At 42.6% G+C, this 22,418-nt stretch overlaps 2 protein-coding genes across 4 annotated transcripts in view; both read right to left on the minus strand.

Moving 5' to 3' along the window:
• LOC109137507 (uncharacterized) overlaps positions 1 to 2,091 on the minus strand; it is a 17,710-nt gene extending 15,619 nt beyond the window's left edge. Inside the window, exons 1-6 of one of the 2 annotated variants that reach the window (XM_027272208.1) lie at positions 1,976 to 2,091; positions 1,521 to 1,838; positions 1,186 to 1,425; positions 857 to 943; positions 445 to 546; positions 326 to 354 (exon numbers count right to left, since the gene is read on the minus strand). In XM_027272208.1, coding sequence (XP_027128009.1) covers positions 326 to 354; positions 445 to 546; positions 857 to 943; positions 1,186 to 1,425; positions 1,521 to 1,838; positions 1,976 to 2,033 — 834 coding nt within the window. In that variant the 5' untranslated portion in view covers positions 2,034 to 2,091. The remainder of the gene's footprint in view (positions 1 to 325; positions 355 to 444; positions 547 to 856; positions 944 to 1,185; positions 1,426 to 1,520; positions 1,839 to 1,975) is intronic. The other variant, XM_027272207.1, reaches the window with a different exon arrangement.
• A 699-nt stretch (positions 2,092 to 2,790) lies between these two features.
• LOC104933791 (BTB/POZ domain-containing protein 10) lies at positions 2,791 to 21,947 on the minus strand. Of its 2 annotated transcripts, XM_019261353.2 has the most exons (9): positions 21,769 to 21,947; positions 16,523 to 16,944; positions 11,607 to 11,914; positions 11,205 to 11,526; positions 10,377 to 10,479; positions 7,125 to 7,245; positions 5,347 to 5,544; positions 5,094 to 5,204; positions 2,791 to 4,982 (listed from the first exon to the last, which is right to left on the minus strand). In XM_019261353.2, the coding sequence occupies exons 2-9, from the start codon at positions 16,651 to 16,653 to the stop codon at positions 4,483 to 4,485; spliced, it is 1,794 nt and encodes a 597-aa protein (XP_019116898.2). In that variant the 5' UTR covers positions 16,654 to 16,944; positions 21,769 to 21,947; the 3' UTR covers positions 2,791 to 4,482. The 2 variants fall into 2 exon arrangements, with proteins under 2 accessions (XP_019116898.2, XP_019116900.2); XM_019261355.2 differs by lacking the exon at positions 16,523 to 16,944 and having other exon boundaries at positions 21,769 to 21,946.
• Between the last annotated feature and the right edge of the window lie 471 nt (positions 21,948 to 22,418).

The following is a 22,418-nucleotide window of genomic DNA, read 5'->3' on the forward strand; positions in this document are numbered from 1 at the left end:
GAAGTGTTTTTTTAGACTGTGGTTAAGAAGAGCAGCAGAGCTCTGAGCGGTTATCACCCTTAAAATCAAATAGATTACATATATATGTATGTTCCACCCCTCACAGCCTCCTTGATACTCGAGCACGTTACATAAATGTGATGTTTGATTCACTCAGAGGAACACGAACATAGTTCAAACAGTGATCATGTTTGTCACCACGACGTAGAAATATACAAATATAATGTCTCTGAGACAAGGTTGACACTGACTTACAGTCCCTGATGGTTCATTCACAGTTTGAATTTTACACATGGGTTCACTTCAGTTCTAGTTTTGAACTCACCGTGTTGTCTTCAGGTGGTCTCTGGTTCCCTGGAAAATAAAGCACAGAGTAACATTTCAGCTCTAAACTTACAGTTTGTGTTCATCAGTCTGAACAAATGTTGCTCTGAATTTTCTCACCTCGAGCTCTGATGAGAAGAACAGTGATCACAGTAATTAGGAGGAGTTCAGCCACACGCATGACCAACATGATGTAGTCCAGAACAGAACAATCTGCACGAGCTGTGGGTCAGAAAAATAACGTCAGTCAAGAAAGTTATGATCAAAAACCAGAAGCACAAAACGTGTGTTTAGCACAAGAGGCTGTAAAAAGTCCCAAAAACTGCAGTTCCTCAAACGTCCACTTGAGACTGGCTTCAAAACGAGTCACTCTCCATAAGCCCCCATGTTAAAACATCCAAGATCAGCACCGCGACCATGCAACTACATCTTTAACTCCATCGACAGTGTTTATGTATGTGTATAAATTACATTCAAACTCTGAGATTTGTTTCATGTTGAATACAGATGAAGAAGCTGCTTTGTTTCTCACCTTCTTGTGATGTTGCCACCATCGTTGTTGCTGCCTCCATCGTTGTTGCTGCCATCGTTGTTGCTGCCATCGTTGTTGTTGCATCACCTGAAAAATCCAAAAACCCTGAATAGACTTATCCTGTCAATTATTGCATTAAAACCAGAAACCCAATAAAAAGACATGTAAACAAACAAACTGTTGAATGAAGAAATGACCTAATTTCTATAAATGAGAAAGAATGATGTCATCTTCTGACTTCAAACATCAAACAAATCATCAAATATAGTTTGTTCCATCAGGATGAAGTGACTTTAAACAGCTCATCATGAGCTCACCTGGTTTCTCACCTGAGGTCTGACGGCTGAAGGGAAACTGCTGCACTCGTCCAGTGGTAAGATCCTTCACTTCACAGTTAAGTGACTTGTACTTCTTTGACTCCTGCTTCTTATAGGTCAAATTAACTGAGCACCTATGCTGTGATGTCTCCTTGTCTTTAACTTTACCCTCATACAGCCACTCCACTCTGTGATAACACCATTGCATAGAGCAGGACAACGTCACCTCATCATTGTTCTCGTGTTCAGTCACTGGTGAAAAGAGTAAAATTCACTTCATCACTATGATCAGAATTATTGGGATGTTTCACAGTTTGAGCTGAAAACATGATGATGGAAATACTCACTGGTAACAGGGTACAGAGCAACCAAACTGTCTTCACGTCCTGATTCAAACTGTGTGCAAATGTAGAGACCAACATCTTCATCTGTGACGTTCTTTATAACCAGAGAACAGTTCTGTGTAACACTCAGTCTGTCTGATTTAGATTTGGCTTCTTCACCAATCTGCCCATTTTTAATCAGCTCTACTGTTTCTCTGCTTCCTGGAGCATTGAAGACCCAGTCAGTACGCTCACATTTGTCCTGATTACCAATCACATTTCCACAAGACAAAGTGACTTCATCTCCAACTCTGACAACAACAGATTTTCCAGTCACTGCTGCTGAAACAATGAGAAAGGGAAAAAAAAAAAAGATCAAATCTGAATCTGACTTTTCTGTGAAGATTTAGTCTGAGGATCATTTTAGTTTGTTCTCTCACATTTCTGGTATTTCTATATTTGTTATAAATGCATCTTACCTGTAAAGTGAAGCAGCAGAATCAGAAATGAAGACATTTGAATCCAGAATTCAACCATCGTGCTTCAGTCCGTCTTCTGTCTCTTCTCGGCTGTTAACTGTCACAGTCTGGAAGCTGCTGGGAGTTAAATGATGAAAAGATGAATCTACTTCCTCACAGCGACTCAAGTCCACACTGTGGACAGTCCCACCGTCTGTTTGTGACGTTTTCTCACGGTGAAGAAAAAAAGTTGTCTGTGTGAAGATTGTTGGTTCAGATAAATGTTTGCATGAACGCAGCTTGTTTCCTTTAGATAGAGTTTGTTAGAAACAGACAGGAGCCATGGTGATGTTTGACAGCACACATGAACACACAGGTGAAGAGTCAAACTCCTCGTCCACCACACTTTGACTCTTGATGTCCACGGTGCAACATGTTGCTGCTGCAGCAGCCTCTTCTATTTTTGCTGTCCTTTTTCAGAGAATTGAACGGGAAGTGTTTTTTTAGACTGTGGTTAAGAAGAGCAGCAGAGCTCTGAGTGGTTATCAACCTCGAATGATGAACAAACATCAAAAAATGTTTGTGTTGATCTAACAGCAGTAAATGTTTTTTAACTACTCGGAGACACACGTTCATCTTTGTTACAGTCTCAGATAAAGAACGTTAATGTAACGTTAATATTAGAACAGCTGTAAAGTGGAGTGATGCATGTAGTTAAAGGTCTCAGTGCCGTTATTCTCTATATCGACACTCCTGGAAGGACTCTTGTCCAATCAGATTACTCGGCCTGTATGAACTGGATCAAAGTACTGTAGGGAAGCGCTGGAGAGGACAAATTTTTGTGAATATCATTTATTAAAAAACAAAAACAAAACATTGTGTTCAACATCTCTTCTGACATCGTGTGTGCTCGCAGCAGCAGTGGCAGCGGTGGCCACGATGAACCTGTGCAGCTCAGCCGAACGAGTGAAAACAACGACTCGACGTAAACCAGGGAACCAAACCGACTGTTTAAAGGTCCGGTGTGTGACATTCAGCAAACTTGCAGATTGCAACCAAATGAACACCCCTCACCTCTTGCAAGCTAGTGGGAGAACCTAAAGCGGGTACGAAACTCGTGAAAAACCATGAGCCTGTGTTTGGTTTGTCCGTTCTGGGCTACTGTAGAAAACGCGGCGGACTCCGTAGAAGAGGACCCGCTACGTCTGTGGAATAAAGTCCATTTCTATGGTAACAAAATCAAACTTATGACGAGTATTTTTCCATATTTAGCCAATAAATCCTCCTAAATCTCACACACCGGACCTTTAAAGAACAGAAGGAACATTTTCTTTAAAAAAAACAAACAACATAAACCTTTAACGAAGGCCTTCACATGCGCCAGGAAACATCACAGACAACTTAAAGAAACAAGCAAATAAAATGATGAAGAGGCACTGAAATCCACTTTCCCAGTGAGGTACAGTATCCCACACACACACACACAGTTCTTTATAATGTAATACAGCACATGCGTACAGATGAACTCTCCTTTGGTCACATTAAATTAAAAAACAAAGAGCTGATGATGAGCGTCATCCATCGTTTTGGCTGCTGAAATAGTTCCTGTTCGTTCGGAGGTGCAACTGAAGGCAAAGTGGTGTTTCGCCACTCAGGAGGAGAAAGAGGAGGTGAAGGAGGAGCAGGAGGAGGAGGAGTGCTTTGATTTCTGCTGAGAGGGTTGATCTGTATGTGTGCTTCAGGTTTCTGTGCTTCGAACTACAGTTTGTGGACGGACTGTGAAGTTCGCCATCAACGAGAGTGATCGATCACAAATACAACCCCGAGTCCAAAAAAAGTCTCTGATTTACAGAGTTTCCTGATGGACAGTGAAGTAAACTGTAGCTGCTGTTAGCTCAGTTTGTTTGTGAGCTCAGAGCACCGAGGGAGTGTTAGTGTTGTACCACAGGAGATGAAGAGGAGGTTTACAGGCCCGGAGCCAGTGTCGTGCTAGAACAGGAGCTGGACAATACGTGAATTAGTATCATGGATCAGTTAACGTCACTGTAATCAGAACAAATACACGTGATCAGCTGTCCGTGTTTACCACAGATAAATACAGATTTCTAGTTCATCAGTTTGAACATTAAACATCTCGTCTTGAAAAAAGATTTTTGGAATCGGGGTTGTACTAACGACCGCCGAGGCACGTCGTGATCAGATCACTCAAACCGCTCGTCGTGGTCCTTTGTAGAAGGACCGCCCACTCAACTGACATCCCGCAAGAACGCACGAAACACGCCGTCTGATTCCCGCTTGGTTCACCGTGCCTTAATAAAATCGTGCATTTTTTTTTTTAGTTGTTGAGTGACGAAACTCTGTGCGGCCTTTCTGTGAACTTTATCGCGTCACACCGTTTGTCCCGGTGTGGCGGCGACTTCTGTTGAGCTGCCGGTAAAAAACAACGAAGCATTCTGTCTTTGCAAATGAGAATGATGTTTGTGTTCATTTGCATATCAAGTGACGGGGTGGAGGGGGGTGAGATCCGATCACAAGTGGTCACTTGAGAGGTCCGGCTCGTAGTGGTAAGAGGCCTGAGTGTGGCTGCCGCCGTGCTGCTGCTGCTGCTGGTTGTTGCCGTGGGCCAGGCTGTGCGCCGCCTGGCTCGGACTGTCCTGAACCTGCTGGCTCGGGCCCTCGTAACCTTGCGCTAGCTGAGGGCCCGCGTTGTTCTCCAGCCCCGGCCCGAGCGGCGGTGGCGGCGGCTGGTAGGGGTCGTTGGCACCTGCCGGCTGCGGCAGAGTGTCCAGCTCATCCACCTGCGGCCCCGGAGGTTGCATGACCACCAGCTGGTCCTGGGGGATGTCTGCGGCGGCCGCGGCCAGGTTGGTGATGGACTTGGACTTGACACATTGGAAGTCCACGTGGCGGCTCTTCCCTTCCTCTTTCTCCCAGGACATGCGGATGAAGGGACGCTGGACGTAGTTGTAGATGACCTCCGGACGACCTCCAGGACGCCTCTTCACCTTCTCCTTATAGGTCGGGTAGCCTGGAGAGAACAGAACGTGATCAGATTGTTGCACTTGTCCAGGGTGTACCCTGCCTCTCGCCTGAGACCCTGATGAGGATGAGCAGGTACAGAAGATGAAGATGAACGTACCTTCTATCCCCAGTCGGATCTTTTTCAGTCCTCTGTCCTTCAGCACGGACTTGGCCACGTCTCTGTTCTCGATGTACTTGAAGAAGCGGTACAGCTTGGTGCTGTAGATGACTGTGGAGAGGGAAAAAAAAGAGAAACGAGTGAATCCACGGCGGGATCTTTGACGACTCACCTGACGCTGGTGACATCTGATTTTTGCGGTCAAGATCTTTTTCTGGTCATTGTAGTTTCCAGCAATCGGACGGTGTCTTACTCTGCGAGTACTCCTCTCCCATCTGTGGAGGATACTCCTCGTCCCAGTCCACCACGTCGTCGTCGGTCAGCACCACCACGTGACACTCCCGCTCTCCGCTCTGAGCGCTCGCCACCATCAGCGGCAGCACCATCTCCTCCAGGTAACACTCGAACTGACGCCGGGCACCGTCGTTGGACAGCTCGTGCATGAGGGCGCCTGAGGAGGGACGAAGAGGGAAACACGGTTTACTCTCCTCCACCAGCGACAACAACAACTAGTCCTTACTGTTTTGTAAGACGAAGACGCACAGAGTCTCTGTGTGCTTTGGGCTCTAAAGTGTGGTCCAGGTACAGAAATCACCTGTGCAGTTAGGGGGCGTGGCCTCAGTAGCCTTGCAGTAAGCAGTGTGCTATGTGCAAGAGCAGATCTTCAAGTGTACCTGCATGAAATCTGGTTGTTTTAGTCAAGATCAATATATTTATGATCACTGTTAAAGGACCAACCTTCAGTTTCGTGAATTCCCAGTTTATTCCCATGGAAAGTTTCCTACTTTCCTAAATTCCAGGAATTTTGCAGCCCTAGTCCTGAGCGTCTAAACCAGGAGACTTTCTTGTTTTGTTCTTTCTCCTTCATAAAGATGTGATGAGTCATGTGACCTGCCGATGCTTTCACGCTGTTCAGCTGATCGACAGGTGACGTTACCGCAGCAACGCTGCCAAATAAACATGCAAACCACTGACAGTAAAGAATGGACGGCGTATCCGTGACGACAACCACAGGTTTCTCAAGCTACCTACCTGTCGATCTTAAGGGGGCGGGGCTTATGTTAATATTATTATGATTATTTATTTATTTAACTCACTTAACTGTCATAAACTAATAAAATCTCAGCTACAAGTGTCCATGGCTGTGAAGTGAAACCAAAAAAACTGCAGTTCCTCTAACGTCCACTTGAGTCTGGCTCAAGAAGTGAGTCAGTCTCCATAAGTCCCCATGTCCAAATGTCCAACTTCACAGCAGAAATAAACATGTTTACAGCCTGGTACAAAAAACAGTTTTGGTCTCTGTAGCTAATTTCCCCGTTCATGACAACTGTACTGAGGGTGAATTTATATACAACTCACCTGTTCACATTATATTAAGGCTTAAAGTTATGCAGGATTAAGAGTGTGGACGCTTTGACTGACAGGTGGGTGACTTGTTTGACCAATCAGGCGTCAGTGAGCCACACTCATTGGTCAGGATGTAAACACCGTCTCCTTCTGGACAGTTGATGATGTTCGTGCAGCGCTGCAGCACTCATGACCTCAATACAACCTGCTGCTCTCACACAAACAAAGAAAGTCGGTTCACTCGTGACTCCGTCGAGACGACAGACTTAATTGAACGGCGCTAATAAAAGCAGCCGCTACCGAGAAAACCACTTCCTGTTGGCACACAGAGTGAGACCTGCTCGGCTCGGCTGCGCTTACATAACAAGGATTCAATCTCACAGCTGATCATGACCTACTTACAGCCCGACACACACACACACACACACACACACACACACACACACACACAATAACAGCAATATCGCAGCCTGAATCACGTCTTTACTGTGCCTACCTGTCCCGCGCTTCAATCACCGACTTATCTTAACAAAGACGAGCTCGTCAGCGGCACCGTTTTTACTCGTGACGATAACAAACAGACTCACCAAAAGGCCGGCAGCTACGTCAGCTTGCAGCTGACACACCAAACAAAAGCAGCGTGTGTGTGTGTTTGTGTTTGTGTGTGTGTGTTTGTGTACTCACTGAGGTCTCTGCACTTGATGGTGCTGTAGTTGAAGGAGATGCAGAGGTAGTCACATGCCTCCCTCAGCTCGGGAATGGAGACGCCGTCAGGGCAGCGGATTATCCCCGACTTGTAGTAATCCTGCCATTTTCAGCACACACACACACACACACACGAAAAAACATCACACACAAGTGTGGGAGAGAAAACAAGACGCCATTATTGATGCTGCTTCACTCGTAACACGAGCGGCGGAGAGGCAGAGAGATGGATGAGGAGGAGGGGGAGGAGGAGGGATGGAGGGCGAGCGAGTGGTGATGAAAGTGAAATCCAGCGGACGTCACACAGAGAGGAGGAGGAGGAGGAGGAGGAGGAGAAGGAGGAGGAGGAGGGTGGAGAGCTCAAAGCGATCAGTGAAAGCTAACCACGTCACTTTTTCCCCTCCCGGCTGACGCCGTGTGTCAAACGGGACGGTGGCTGCTGCCGTCGCCAAGGAGACGACGGAGACAACAAGGCAGCGCTCGGCTCCCGTCCTCACCTCCTTTTAGCTAACACACACACACACACACACACACACACACACACACACAGTAAGCTGAACAAAGAGTCGAGGTGACCCAGAGAGTTTTTTTTTATTTTTAATCGACTCATCAGGAACATTTTGTGTCGCTGACTCAACAATGACAAAAAAAACAACGACCTGTGTTCACAGTCGATGACCTGCCTGCCTGTTATTAATTAGCGTGCAGACTAACGAGCAGCCTGGCGATGAAGCGATGACAGAAACATGCTGTGCTGTGAATGCTCATCGCGTCCTGCTGAAAAGCTTTTCAGGTGATCTATCACACTGGACCCCTCAGGAGGGTCGCAAGATGATTTTCAGAAATAAAATAAAACAGAAAAACACCCTGATTCATTAAATAGAATATAACATGCATAACTGTGTTTTCAGAGACATATAACCCCCTTAAAAAAAATGATGGATGCACGATATTTATCAGACCGATAAAAAGATCCGATAAATTAATGAAATTGGAGAAATGGTTTGCAGGCCGAGTAGCCCCAAAAGTTATCGCGCCTTATTGGCAGGACCCAAGCCTGGCCCCGTCTCTGCCAGACTAATGTCTTCACCAGTGTGGCCGTTCTTCATAGTGGCAGAAGATAACAACAGCATTGCAAGGCTAAAACAGCACAGAGTGTGGATTATTGACACCTATCGACCAGTCAGAGTCAGGAGAAGTAAACCCAAAGGTTGTATATCGTACCAAGAAGCCCCTTCGTGATTGATTCAAACTAAAGCAAAGACATTAGCAGCGTTTTTTAGAACTTTTGACCACGAAACAGCAAAGATAAGACATACTTTATACCGTTTTGTGGATTTTTTTTTTGCTACTCTACTTGCCGAGTTTTCATCGCACAGTGAGACACATATCTTTGTAATCAGCGGAGTCTCTGCTTTCACGCGACGTTTGTGTGGTTTGGTTCAAGTGGTGAAATTAGCAGAAGCGCTGAAGTGGTCATGCGCTGTTTTCGTGTTTTTGTTACATGCCCAGATAATTACTTGGGGATTGAACTGTGTTTCGTTTGGGCGGCAGTGCTTGGTAGAGCTTTTAGCCGAGTTTCTCCCCGTTATTTTGGTATGCTACATGTTAGGATTGGTGTTTCCTGTCAGACGCTGATTGTCTGTCTTGGGCATGCACGTCACGCTGTTCACTTTCGGGTTGAAATATGAAGTTATTGGTATCAGTAGAAATTTTTCATATCATGCATCACTAAAAAAAAATGAATCGTTATGTTTTTATTACCTTAATTAATCTTATATATCTACATATGGAGCGGGTCCTCTTACCTGCGGTCGTGAAGATGACCCCTTTTGGCACATGAAGGCCACCGTAGCTTCTCCTACAATCTCACCGCTAGATGTCACTAAAAATGACACATCGCGCAGTTCTTCGCTTTGTTTACGTTAAACCGTCGAAACACACACTGTCAAATTAAACTCATTTCCAGCCATACGAAGAGGATATAGATACCAGAAACTAGGGATGTGCGATGTGTCGTCGTTTACGAAATATCGTCAAAAACATTCCCCACGGTAAGAATATGTCATGCCACGATAAAAACCCATAAATTCCCATTGATGACGCGTGTATGTGCGCGACACACTCGCAGCCCAACACGCATATTGACAAACATGCCAGAAGAAGGCGGAGCAGATATGCCGGGCAGCGAGGAGCTCTTTCCTTGCAGCGAGGAGCTCTTTTCTCGCAGCGAGGAGCTCTTTCCTCGCAGAGAGGAGCTCTTTCCTCGCAGAGAGGAGCTCTTTCCTCGCAGAGAGGAGCTCTTTTCTCACAGCGAGGAGCTCTTTCCTTGCAGCGAGGAGCTCTTTCCTCACAGTGAGGAGCTCTTTCCTCACAGCGAGGAGCTCTTTCCTCACGCTCCAGCCGCCAATCAGACACTCACATCGGTCGAATCTCCACAGACAGCCTGAAATGTCTCTGAAATGAAGCAGAGAATATCTAAACTCTGATCATCTACCTGTGTGTGTTCTCACTTTGTTTATTTCATGTGCCAGCTTCAAAATCTGAGTCCGACTCGCAATTTACGCTGCAAAATATAATGACACGAAGGAGTTTAATTTGATTTGTGTCCGATGATTAGACAGCGAGAGAGAGAGAACAATACCAGAGAGCGAGCGCCGGCCTCGATAAAACTGTAAATCAGCTAAATAAAAAGTAATTTCCTGATTGTTTCACAGCGGTTACATTCAGCAGGTATAGACACACCCACACCACCAGCTCCCCGTAGCCTTTATTATTATTTTGGTAATAGATTTATAGTCTTTATAGATTAGGCTGAATGGGTGTTACTGTAATAAATACCAGAAATTATCGGGATAAATCTTTCAGCCCATATCACCCATCCCTACCAGAAACAAAAGAAAGGTTAGGATGTGACAAAAACAAAGCACACGGTGCCAAAAACCTTCAGTGATGCAAAGCATCATGGGAGACTGAGCTGAAAACTGCTGTCAGAAGACAAAGAACTGATGACGGACCGACGGACAAGACGACGGGCAGAAAGAGAACAGCAGCAGAGAAACAAAGTGTGCGATATAAATGGAAGGACGGAGAGACGTGAATAAAACATAGAGAGATATTTCTGAACTCACTGAGCTGAGGAGAGAGGAGAGAAGAGAGAAGAGGGAGGAGGGAGGAGAGAGGATAAAAAGATGGAGCTGATGTGATTCAGTGACGAAGACCTGAACTCACCAGGATCGCTCTGAAGACGGTGGAGCTGATGCCGTCGGCCACCTCGAACTCTCCTTTCTCGTTGGGTCGCGTGAAGTTGTTGTCCCGCCCGGAGCCAAACATCCTGAAAACAAAACAGACGGTTGATGAAGTTTGTTTCACGGCCTGATCCAACTTTAAAAGACGAATCAGAACTACCATCCACACGTTTGTGTACAAACTCCATCTGTTGTTTTATTGTTAGGCGACGCCGGCAGCCTCCGACGAGCGGCGAGGCGAGGTCACATTTAACGAAGACGTCTGCTTGAATGATCTGCGACATGAAAGGATGACGCGGCACAAAGCAAGGATGGAAAATACAGTACGCAACGTTTTTTTCAGACGGCAGATGGCGGGCAGAGTGAAAGGTGAAGAGGAAAAACAAACAAACATCAATTCTCTTCAGTAAAGAAAATAATAATAAAAATAATAATAATAATAAAATAACGTGATTTCATGTCTCACTGAATATTCTGAACTAAAAGTAAAAAAAATCTCAGCTTCATGTTTTATATTATGTTTTGCAAACTGTAGCTGCTGTTAGGCTCGGATAGTTAGCCGGGCAGAGCACCGGGAAGAAAAGGAGTTTTTCAGGAAATGCTGACAAGGAATGGGTGTTGTTCCAGAACCGGAGCTGTACCGGGCTCAGCAGCCTCTACGGACATAATGGCAGAGGAGAAGAGAGCGAAGAGGACGCGGGTACAGCTGTACAAATCGCAAAAATACAAATTTCTCCGTGATGTTGCTTTAAAGAGTTTATCATTTTACCCCTATAATCCAACGCCTCCACAAACATTTACTCTGACCTACCTGCCCAGCATGGTGTTGGGTTGAGCTGTGAAGATGGCGGGGTCCACCACGAATCTTGTATTATCCACGATGAGCGTCACTCGTTCTCCCAGTCTCAGTCCACTGCGGTGCCCCTCTTTGCTGCTGAGGTCGTACACGTAGATCATGTCACACAGTCCTGAGCCGAGCGGCTTGGAGTGGTGGTCCACTCCGGGAGGACCCAGAGCCCGAGGTACGTGTCCCCCGATCAGGGCGCCTCCGATGTGGGAATAGGGAAGGGAAACCCTCGGGGGACGCGGACTGGAGGACCTGGAGGACGAGCCTCTGTCGCTGCGTTCACGGTCTGTGGGAAAGAGGAGAACACAAGTGAAGCAGCCACACTCTGACTTTTAGCTGTTAGTGTCGTCTGTCTTTTGTCCTCACCGTGCTGCCGAGTGGGTGACGTCACATTCCTGATGCACGGCGTCAGCTGACTCTCCCCTCGCTCGTGAGAGGAGTCACGGGATCGGTCGCTGGAGCGCCGCCGTTGCTCCCGGTAATGTTCTGCTCCTCCTCGGTCTCTCGTGCCTCCAACGGCACCGTCGCCGCCACCGCTACTGCTACTACTGCTGCTGCTGCTGCTGCTGGCACCGGCCCCGTTACCAGCACTGTACAGACTCATGGCGTTGACCCGCTGCTGCTGCTGCTGCTGCTGGTCGCAGTCCAGAACTGACAAACCACACTGTCGGTCGCTGAGGAGAGCACAAACACACAAAGTTATAAACAAAGTTACAAATCCACAGAAAACTTTAGGAAGAAGACGAGTCAGCGATGAAGACGAAACTCGGACTGAAACATCATTTCACACTCGACACTCTTGCTGAGGCAGCAACGATTCCTCGCTGTTCTGCAATAAACGGCTCCTTACGTGATTTATGTCGGGGTTGGAAGCAGGGCGGGTAAAATCTCTGTTCGTTTCTCCCGTCGTGTCCCAGACAGACAGACGATGCAAACAGTCAAGACCTGATGAAGAAACAAGTCCACTCTTCCCTCGCAACTTTGCACGTTTCACACACTCCACCAACTATTCCACTGATGCTGGTGAAACTGGATCATATTTGCTAACAAACTGAGCTGACATGAGCTCCTAACACCTGTCAGGTAAGAAGAAGAAAAGGAGGTTTTCAGGGAATGCTGTTGGGCAGCTGTGTTGTGCCAGAACAGGAGCTGGGCAAGCGCGCGGGCAATGTGACCGGGCTCAGCAGCCTCTATGACAGAGGAGAGGAGATCGAAGAGGACGTTGGCGGAGGAAGCTGAAGCTGACCTTGTTGATGTTTGGCTGTTAGCAAAGTTGTCGACTCGCTCGTTTTTGATCAGAAGTAATGTGATCAGAACAAATACTCGAGTACAGCTGAACACGTTTACCACAGTGGGATTACACTCTCAAACCGGAGGCAACAAATCACAACAAATCCTACGTGACATTACGTAAGGAGAACCGGTTCACCCCGACCAACATTTAGACTTACGTAACCAAACAATTTCGACAAACGAAGAAACTCTGTGACACTTTTATTTGTTCGCCGTTACACCTCACAAAGTTCGATACGGTCTGAGTGGGACGACGCTCCCGATCATGCAGAAACCGAAGCACTGATGTGCACGATTTCACGCTACAGTGAAGCTGGCCCGTAATAAAAGTCTGCAGTCATCCTGCGAAGCCTTAGAGGAGCTGAGTGCTGCAGAAACAAGAGCAAACCACCAAACTCAGCCTGCAGCACACACACACACACACACACTCAGCATCCATTAGCAAGTGTATCCATGTGAAGCAATCAGAGCGAGCGGGGCTCACTCAGGTACGAGACAACAACAACAAAAACAGAAAATGTCTTCCACCGTTTACTCAGCTCTTGACTGACGGGTAACAAGCGCTGCGCCTCGCCTCGGAGCGAGCGCCGCTTCCTGAAGTGGTTCGCTGTAATTCAATGTTTTCTGTTTCCAGAGACGAGACAAGCAGCCCTGAGAGAGCTGTTAGAGTATCTGCCCTCCACTTCAGCAAGGACTTAAACACACGGGCGCCGTACGTTAACACATGTACAAAGTTTGAACACACTTCAGGAGCATGTGGCGGTTTTTAAATTTGTCATGAATATCTTTTTGCAGTTCCACTTGAGGCTGGCTCCAGAAGTGAGTCAGTCTCCATAAGTCCCCATGTCCAAATGTCCAACTTCACAGCAGAAATAAACATGTTTACAGCCTGGTACAAAAACAGTTTTGGTCTCTGTAGCTAATTTCCCCGTTCATGACAACTGTACTGAGGGTGAATTTATATACAACTCACCTGTTCAGGTTATATTAAGGCTTAAAGTTATGCAGGATTAAGAGCGTGGACGCTTTGATTGACAGGTTTGATGATGAGGGAGAACGTGACGTCCCGCATATGCATGTTGCAAATCTGAAAATGTATTAATTATTGGTGAATATGTGACGATGAGGTGAAAGGAAGTTTTTAGTTTGTGGTTTAATTAGTAAAGATACTGGACCAGATTCAGCCTGAAATATGAGGTAAACTCAAGAAGAACACAGACTAAAAAACAGATTTAGAGGTTTTGGTTTTGACATAATTAATATTCAGTCGTGTGATGATAAACGACATTCCTGCAGCTGTGTGACAGCGTGTGTGATCGATAGCATCGAGCTTATAAAAAGGCACAAAAAAACAAAAAACACACATCCAGGTCGCGGTAATGAAGCGAGCCGAGCTCTCCTGAGAGGAGCCGCTATGAAATACGATGATGAGCGTCTGCTGCCAGCTCAGCCAATCAGAGAGAAGGAGAATGAGAGCGAGGACGGACGAATGGATGAAGAACCTTCATCACATGACACAAACAGACCTGAACTCAATGTTAAATGACGGTAAAATATGTAATTAAATATCATACTGTCTAATATAAAATAACTGATTCTGTATAAATCACCTTAAATGCTGTATAAATAAAAGGTTTCTGTGTTTCACCGTAATAAATACAGTAAAACTTTTTCTAATAATTACAGCAAAAGGACGTCGAGTGCTGCTGATTTCACATACACGGTTGGTGTTTTAGTCCGTATTTTAAAATTAGATCAAATTATAGATTTTACAGTGAAAAACAGCCAAACAGTGACAGTAATCGACCGTAAAATAAGACAGTGAATACTGTTTTACTGTATAATTAACACTCTCAAAATAGAAAATACTTTATTCTGTATAAATTCCCCTCCGTCATTTTACGGTAATAGCACAGTAGAACTATTTCAAATATCACGTCAGCATTTGTTTTCCATATATTGAAAAGATTTTATGATGAAAAACTGACATGAATATGTTTTACTGTATAATTAACAGTCTCTAATATAAAATAACTGTATAAATAAAGGTTTCTGTGTTTCACCGTAATAAATACAGTATAACTTTTTATAATAATTACAGCAAAAGGACGTCAAGTGCTGCTGATTTCACGTATACAGTTGGTGTTTTAGTCCGTATTTTAAAATTAGATTAAATTATAAATTTTACAGTGAAAAACAGCCAAACAGTGACAGTAATCGACCGTAAAATAAGACACTGAATACTGTTTTACTGTGTAATAAACACTCTCAAAATAGAAAATACTTTATTCTGTATAAATTCCCCTCCGTCATTTTACGGTAATAACACAGTAGAACTATTTCAAATATTATGTCAGCATTTGTTTTCCATATATTAAAACGATTTTATGATGAAAAACTGACATGAATATGTTTTATTGTATAATTAACAGTCTCTAATATAAAATAACTGTATAAATAAAGGTTTCTGTGTTTCACCGTAATAAATACAGTAAAACTTTTTCTAATAATTACAGCAAAAGGACGTCGAGTGCTGCTGATTTCACGTATACGGTTGGTGTTTTAGTCCGTATTTTAAAACTAGATTAAATTATAGATTTTACAGTGAAAAACAGCCAAACAGTGACAGTAATCGACCGTAAAATAAGACACTGAATACTGTTTTACTGTATAATAAACACTCTCAAAATAGAAAATACTTTATTCTGTATAAATTCCTCTCCGTCATTTTACGGTAATAGCACAGTAGAACTATTTCAAATATTACGTCAGCATTTGTTTTCCATATATTAAAATGTTTTTATGATGAAAAACATGACATGAATATGTTTTACTGTAAAATTAACAGTCTCTAATGGACACGGAGGTTTACACTCCTACAACAGCAAAAAGAAAATCAAGTTGTTCGAGACCGAGGGAGAAACTCGCACCATGTGTCGATGTGTCCGGCGAGCCTTGGCACAGCTTCACAGGGAGCTGGTAACGAGAGAAGCCTCCCCGGATACCGGCTGACATCTTAACGCGCCCGACGGCCAACAGACTGATTGAGTGGCTAATTGGCTGAGCCGTCTGGGCCGGTTGTCCCAGACAAAGCCGGTCGCGACCGGTGAACCGATCGCCGGTATGTGTCACCTTGAATCACCACAGACGCCTACGCGATAGTCAAGGTCACGGGTTTTCTGATTATATACCTCGACACATAAAAACAGATCAATTAACGAGGTGTTAATTAACTTCTACTCTGATAGGAGTTCTTCTGCTTTACTGTAGAGCGGCAACGTCCTTGAAGACAAGGGTCACCACAGCAGCTGAGGAAAGGAACAGACGTCTACCTTCAGGTTCAGGTGAGACGTCTGAGGACAACCTCCCCCCCTGATGAAGGCCACGATGAACTGATCTGAGCTCAGAGATGACTGTGAACGCAGAGCATGAATGCATGTTGTTGTTTTTTTTTATATATATCTGTGAAAATAGGGCAACAGAAAAACAAGAGCGGGTCTTCCATGCTGAGCATTTACAGCCCAGTGGACAGAGCGAGGCAGGAGGAAGAGGGAACAAAGGAAACAACGGAGGCGACGTTTCAGTCGGCGGCTCTCGTCTTTCACATGGCGATGCAAATCATGCAGAGCTGGACGGACGAAAGAGGGCGGAAGGTCACAAAAAGCAGCTTAAATACAAGTTCACGGCACCCCAAGGGGCGGCCTGGGCGGTCTATTAAAAGCAGGAGGTGAGAGGCTTTAAAGGGGGGGTGGTGAGGGTCCCATCTATTATTTAGGGGCTGCTGACACTGACACAGTCACGGGCAAAGACTCTCTGCAGCAGCCTGGGCTCACATCCAGCAGAAGGGTGCTGAATATGTGGGTATATAGAAATATATATAACATGTTTTAATGGGGAACAGTGCACAAGAGAGTCCCATCAGAGATGCACAGCAGCAGAGCTTTTAATCACATTACCGGGGGTGTTTGGAGGGCGGACGTGCGCCTTACCGCTCGTTCTCAGACGGCCAGGTGAAGACAAAGCAGCAGGGGATGAGCTGCGGGATGACAGCGGCGCAAAAGCCCGGAGCTCCTCCGAACAAAGCGGGCTTGCCGGCGGCTTCAGCATCCTCGCTGCTCATCACTTTCCAACTTCATCACGGACTCGACCCGGACTTCAACCCGCTGCCTGGACGCACAAGCCCGCCTTCGCCTCCTTACAACCTCCCCGACCCTCTCCGGAGCTCACAAAGAGCGGCGCACCGGCGAGTCACCGGGAGTCACCGGAGGGACCGTGAACTGTGAATGGCCGCGTGCTGGACCGAATCAGAGCGATGCTGCCTTCACGTGCACACTACCGGAAGCTCCCCTCCGTTGTGTGGTCGTGTTGCGTTCAAGAGCCCTCTTATTAGCAGCATCATCGTCAAACTACACTGTAAAAAAAAAAAATCTACCGTAATGAAGATGTAAAAATATTACGGTAAAATTATGATTTTACCGTAATACATTTTATGTAAATAAAAGGTTTTATCATGAAATATTGTTTTCCTGTACTACTTTATTATATGTCTGTCTATATATATATATATATAAGAACTAATTACATATATATATAATTATAATAGTCTATCATGCTGTATAATAAAGTTTTGAAATATAACTTTTTTTCTGTTATATTCATATTCACAGCATATTTAACGGTCTTTTACTGTCATGCTTTGGCGTTTTTCACTGTAAATTACAGACATTTTAATGATGCAAAAAACAGTATACAGAATTACTGTGACAAAATTATAGTTAAAGGATGTTTATATATATAATATTCCTTAAAAATGCCACGAAATAAAAGTTTTTAATACGACTGTGTTATAACTGTAACAGAAATACTAAATGACATATTTTATGGTCTTTCACTGTAAAATCTACAATATACAATACTTCATTCGGTCTGAATTCCCTAATAATGCTATGTATAAATAAAGGTTTTGAAATATAACTTTTTTTCTGCATACAATAAACTTTATATATTCATATTTCACAGCATATTTTAGGGTATTTTTTACTGTCATGTTTGGCAGTTTTTCATTGTAATCTACAGACATTTAGAGATAGCAAAAAACAAAACAAAAAAACAAAACAGTTGTTTTTACAGTGTACAGAATTTTACTGTAACAAAATTATAGTTAAAGGATGTTTATATATATATTCCTTAAAAATGCCACGTAAATAAAAGTTTTTAAATACGACTGTGTTATACTGTATACAGAAATACTAAATGACATATTTTATGGTCTTTTACTGTAAAATCTACAAATATAAAATACTTTATTCGGTATGAATTCCCTTATAATGCTATGTATAAATAAAGGTTCTGAAATATAACTTTTTTCTGTATATATTTCATATTTCACAGCATATTTTACGGTCTTTTACTGTCATGCTTTGGCAGTTTTTCACTGTAAAATCTACAGACATTTATATGATGCAAAAAACAAAACAAAAAAACAAAACTGTTGTTTTTACAGTGTACAGAATTTTACTGTAACAATATTATAGTTAAAGGATGTTTTATATATATATATGTTGATTTTACGGTTATGGTTGAGGCTTTTATTCCATATCCAACATTGTTTTGACGTATAACTGACATGAAAATACCACATTAATGCCATATAAATAAAGGTTTCAAAATTACGGTGTTTCACCGTATAATTAACAGTCTCTAATATACAATACTTTATTCGGTATGAATTCCCTTATAATGCTGTATAAATAAAGGTTTTGAAATATAACTTTTGTCTGTATACAATAAAACTTATATCATACTTCACATATTTTATGGTCTTTTACTGTCATGCTTTGACAATTTTTTTTTTTTACTGTAAAATCTACAAATTTAAACAATACAAAAACAGAATTTTACTGTAATAAATACGTAATAATATTATAGTTAAAGACAAACTGTTAATTTTACAGTTATGGTTGGGGTTTTATTCCATATCCAACATTGATGCCGTATAAATAAAGAGTTTACCATGAAATATTACGGTGTTTCGCCGTAATAGTCTCTAATATAAAATACTTTATTCTGTATGAATTCCCTTAAAATGTAGGATAAATAAAAGGTTTTAAAATAAAACTTTTTTTCTGTATATATTTCATATTTCACAGCATATTTTACGGTCTTTTACTGTCATGCTTTGGCATTTTTTTACTGTAAAATCTACAGACATTTATACGATGCAAAAAAACAAAAAAAACAAAACTGTTGTTTTTACAGTATAAATAAATGAATACGGTATAACTTTTTCCCAATATTACAGTAAAATTATGTTAATACTGTTCAATAACAAAGTAAAATATCTTTTGTTTTTGTTAAAGAGTGTGTGTATTCACCTTCCTCCCCCTAAATTGATGCTCACGTGTGTTTTCCGGAGGTTTCATAAAAACACATAATTGCGAGATTTCCAACATCACTTAAACGCATCATCAAACAGGCTCTGTCTGCACTGTAACACTGTCTGGGTCGGTTTTCTCTCACTGTCCATAAACAAGCCTGAAGTCGAGCTAAATAAATGAGTCTCAGAGGATAGATTGAGCTGTAGATACGTGAGTTTCTTCTTTTCTCTGCTCCTTCATCGTCACCTCATACAAACGTGCTTTGAAGAGCTCAGCTGGTTTCATAACTGTCCGGGCAGTGTCGTGTTCGTGACACCAGGGGACTCCTTCACACAACAAGTCAAACTGCATCAGCTCCTCCGGACTCGCAGCTGAATAAATCTCCTATCACTGATGAGTCCACGTCCTGTTTGTGGACAGCACAGTCACACAATTTTTGCAGACTCCCTTCTACATTTCGTGAACAACGCAGAGCCGTTACATCCGATCACACACACAGCGTGGGATTAATCCAGACATCTGTCTGTGCTACATCACCGACCTCCACGCTGACTGATACCCATCCAAGATGGGTATGGGACAAGAACAACGCCTGTGGAGGGTTCCTGTCATATGACATATGATGGTGTGTTATTAAATGAACTTTATGATGAAGATCATCCATCATGCAGTGTGAACCACAGACAACAGCCCTGCTGTAAACTGCTTTTTAGATACAACAAGACGAGACACAACGCAATAAGACAAGACAAGACACGACAAGACACGATAACATATGATATGTTAAGCTAAAATAAGATACAACAGGACAAGGCACGAGAAGACAAGACAAGACACGGTAAGACACGATAAGACACGACAAGACACGGTAAGACACGACAAGACACGGTAGGACACGGTAGGACACTGTAAGACACGATAACATGATATGTTAAGATAAAATAAGATACAACAGGACAAGGCACGACAAGACAAGACAAGACACAACAACACACGATAAGACAAGACACAACAAGACACGACAAGACACGACAAGACACGACAAGACAAGATAAGACACAACAAGACACGATAAGACACGATAAGACAAGACACAACAAGACACGATAAGACAAGACACAACAAGACACGATAAGACACGATAAGACAAGACACAACAAGACACGATAAGACAAGACACAACAAGACACAATAAAAAAGACACAACAAGACACGACAAGACACGATAAGACAAGACACAACAAGACACGATAAGACACGATAAGACAAGACACAACAAGACACGATAAGACAAGACACAACAAGACACGATAAGACACGATAAGACAAGACACAACAAGACACGATAAGACAAGACACAACAAGACACGACAAGACACGACAAGACACGACAAGACAAGATAAGACACGATAAGACACGATAAGACAAGACACAACAAGACACGATAAGACAAGACAAAACAAGACACGACAAGACACGATAAGACAAGACACAACAAGACACGATAAGACAAGACACAACAAGACACGATAAGACACGATAAGACAAGACACAACAAGACACGATAAGACAAGACACAACAAGACACGATAAGACACGATAAGACAAGACACAACAAGACACGATAAGACAAGACACAACAAGACACGACAAGACACGACAAGACACGACAAGACAAGATAAGACACGATAAGACACGATAAGACAAGACACAACAAGACACGATTAGACAAGACAAAACAAGACACGACAAGACACGATAAGACAAGACACAACAAGACACGATAAGACAAGACACAACAAGACACAATAAAAAAGACACAACAAGACACGACAAGACACGATAAGACAAGACACAACAAGACAAGATAAGACACGATAAGACAAGACACAACAAGACACGATAAGACAAGATAAGACACGACGAAACAAGACACGATAAGACAAGACACAATAAGACATGACACGATAAGACAAGACACGATAAGACAAGACACAATACCATATGATATGTTAAACATTACAAAAGGACTCGACAAGACAAGACACGATACAACAATAAGAAGACTCGATAAGACAGAAGACACAGTCCTTCACTCAGACTGTGTCTTCTGTCTGTCTGTGTCAAACTGAACTACAGCAGGTTTCCTCTTCAGGTCTGACAGTTTGTGACTTCTCATCGATGTTAAAAGAAAAAAGCTGTGAACACACTCCGTGTTTTTAACACACTAAGTGTTTTTGACACACTCAGTGTTTTTACCACACTCAGTGTTTTTAACACACTCTGTGTTTTTGACACACTCAATGTTTTTGACACACTCTGTGTTTTTGACACACTCCGTGTTTTGACACACTCAGTGTTTTGACACACTCTGTGTTTTTAACACACTACACACTCCGTGTTTTTCACACACTCCGTGTTTTAACACACTCCGTGTTTTTGACACACTCCGTGTTTTTGACACACTCCGTGTTTTAACACACTCAGTGTTTTGACACACTCCGTGTTTTTAACACTCAGTGTTTTTAACACACTCCGTGTTTTTAACACTCAGTGTTTTTAACACACTCCGTGTTTTTAACACTCAGTGTTTTTGACACACTCCGTGTTTTTTAACACACTCAGTGTTTTTGACACACTCCGTGTTTTTTACACACTCAGTGTTTTTGACACACTCAGTGTTTTTAACAGACTACACACTTCGTGTTTTTGACACACTCCGTGTTTTTAACACACTCCGTGTTTTGAGCCTGTCTCAGACTTTCAGACTTTTTAGGATTTTCTTTGTTTCTTCTGTTAAATTAGCTCTCCGGCTAACGGCAGCTAAGCTAAAGTGAATGAAGCAGCTTCCGTTACCTGCTCAGGTCACATCCCGAGTCTGTGCGCCCGCTCAGAGGATCCGCTCAGAAGGTTAAAGAAGAAAACACGGCCTGAGTTCATGTAGAAATCCTCCATCAGCTCCACCAGCTCCACCAAACTACACCTCTTTGTTTTGGTTTGGAGGGACGGAGTTCACGCGTGAGATATCGCGAGACAAGGGGCGACCACAGACACACGCATGCGCACACGTAAATACCCATTTTAGCATAAATTAATAAAAATAATAAAAACAAAAAATAAAGGAAATAAAAATAACTAAAAAATAAGAAAATAAAGGAAAGAAAAATAATAAAAATAAATAAATAAAGGAAAGAAAAATAATAAAAATAATAATAAATTAATGAAAAAGAATAAAAACAAAAAAAGGAAAGAAAAAAAAATAATAAATTAATGAAAAATAATTAAAAAACTAATAATAAATTAATGAAAAAGAATAAAAACAAAAAAAGGAAAGAAAAAAAAATAATAAATTAATGAAAAATAATTAAAAAACTAATAATAAATTAATGAAAAAAATTTAAAACTAATAAAAAAATGAATGGAAAATAATAAAAAATAATAAATGAATGAAAAATAATTAATAATAATAATAAATTAATGAAAAATAATGTATTATTTTTTGCACA

This window comes from Larimichthys crocea, chromosome XX (assembly GCF_000972845.2).
Source record: "Larimichthys crocea isolate SSNF chromosome XX, L_crocea_2.0, whole genome shotgun sequence".
Lineage (NCBI taxonomy): Eukaryota > Metazoa > Chordata > Actinopteri > Sciaenidae > Larimichthys > Larimichthys crocea.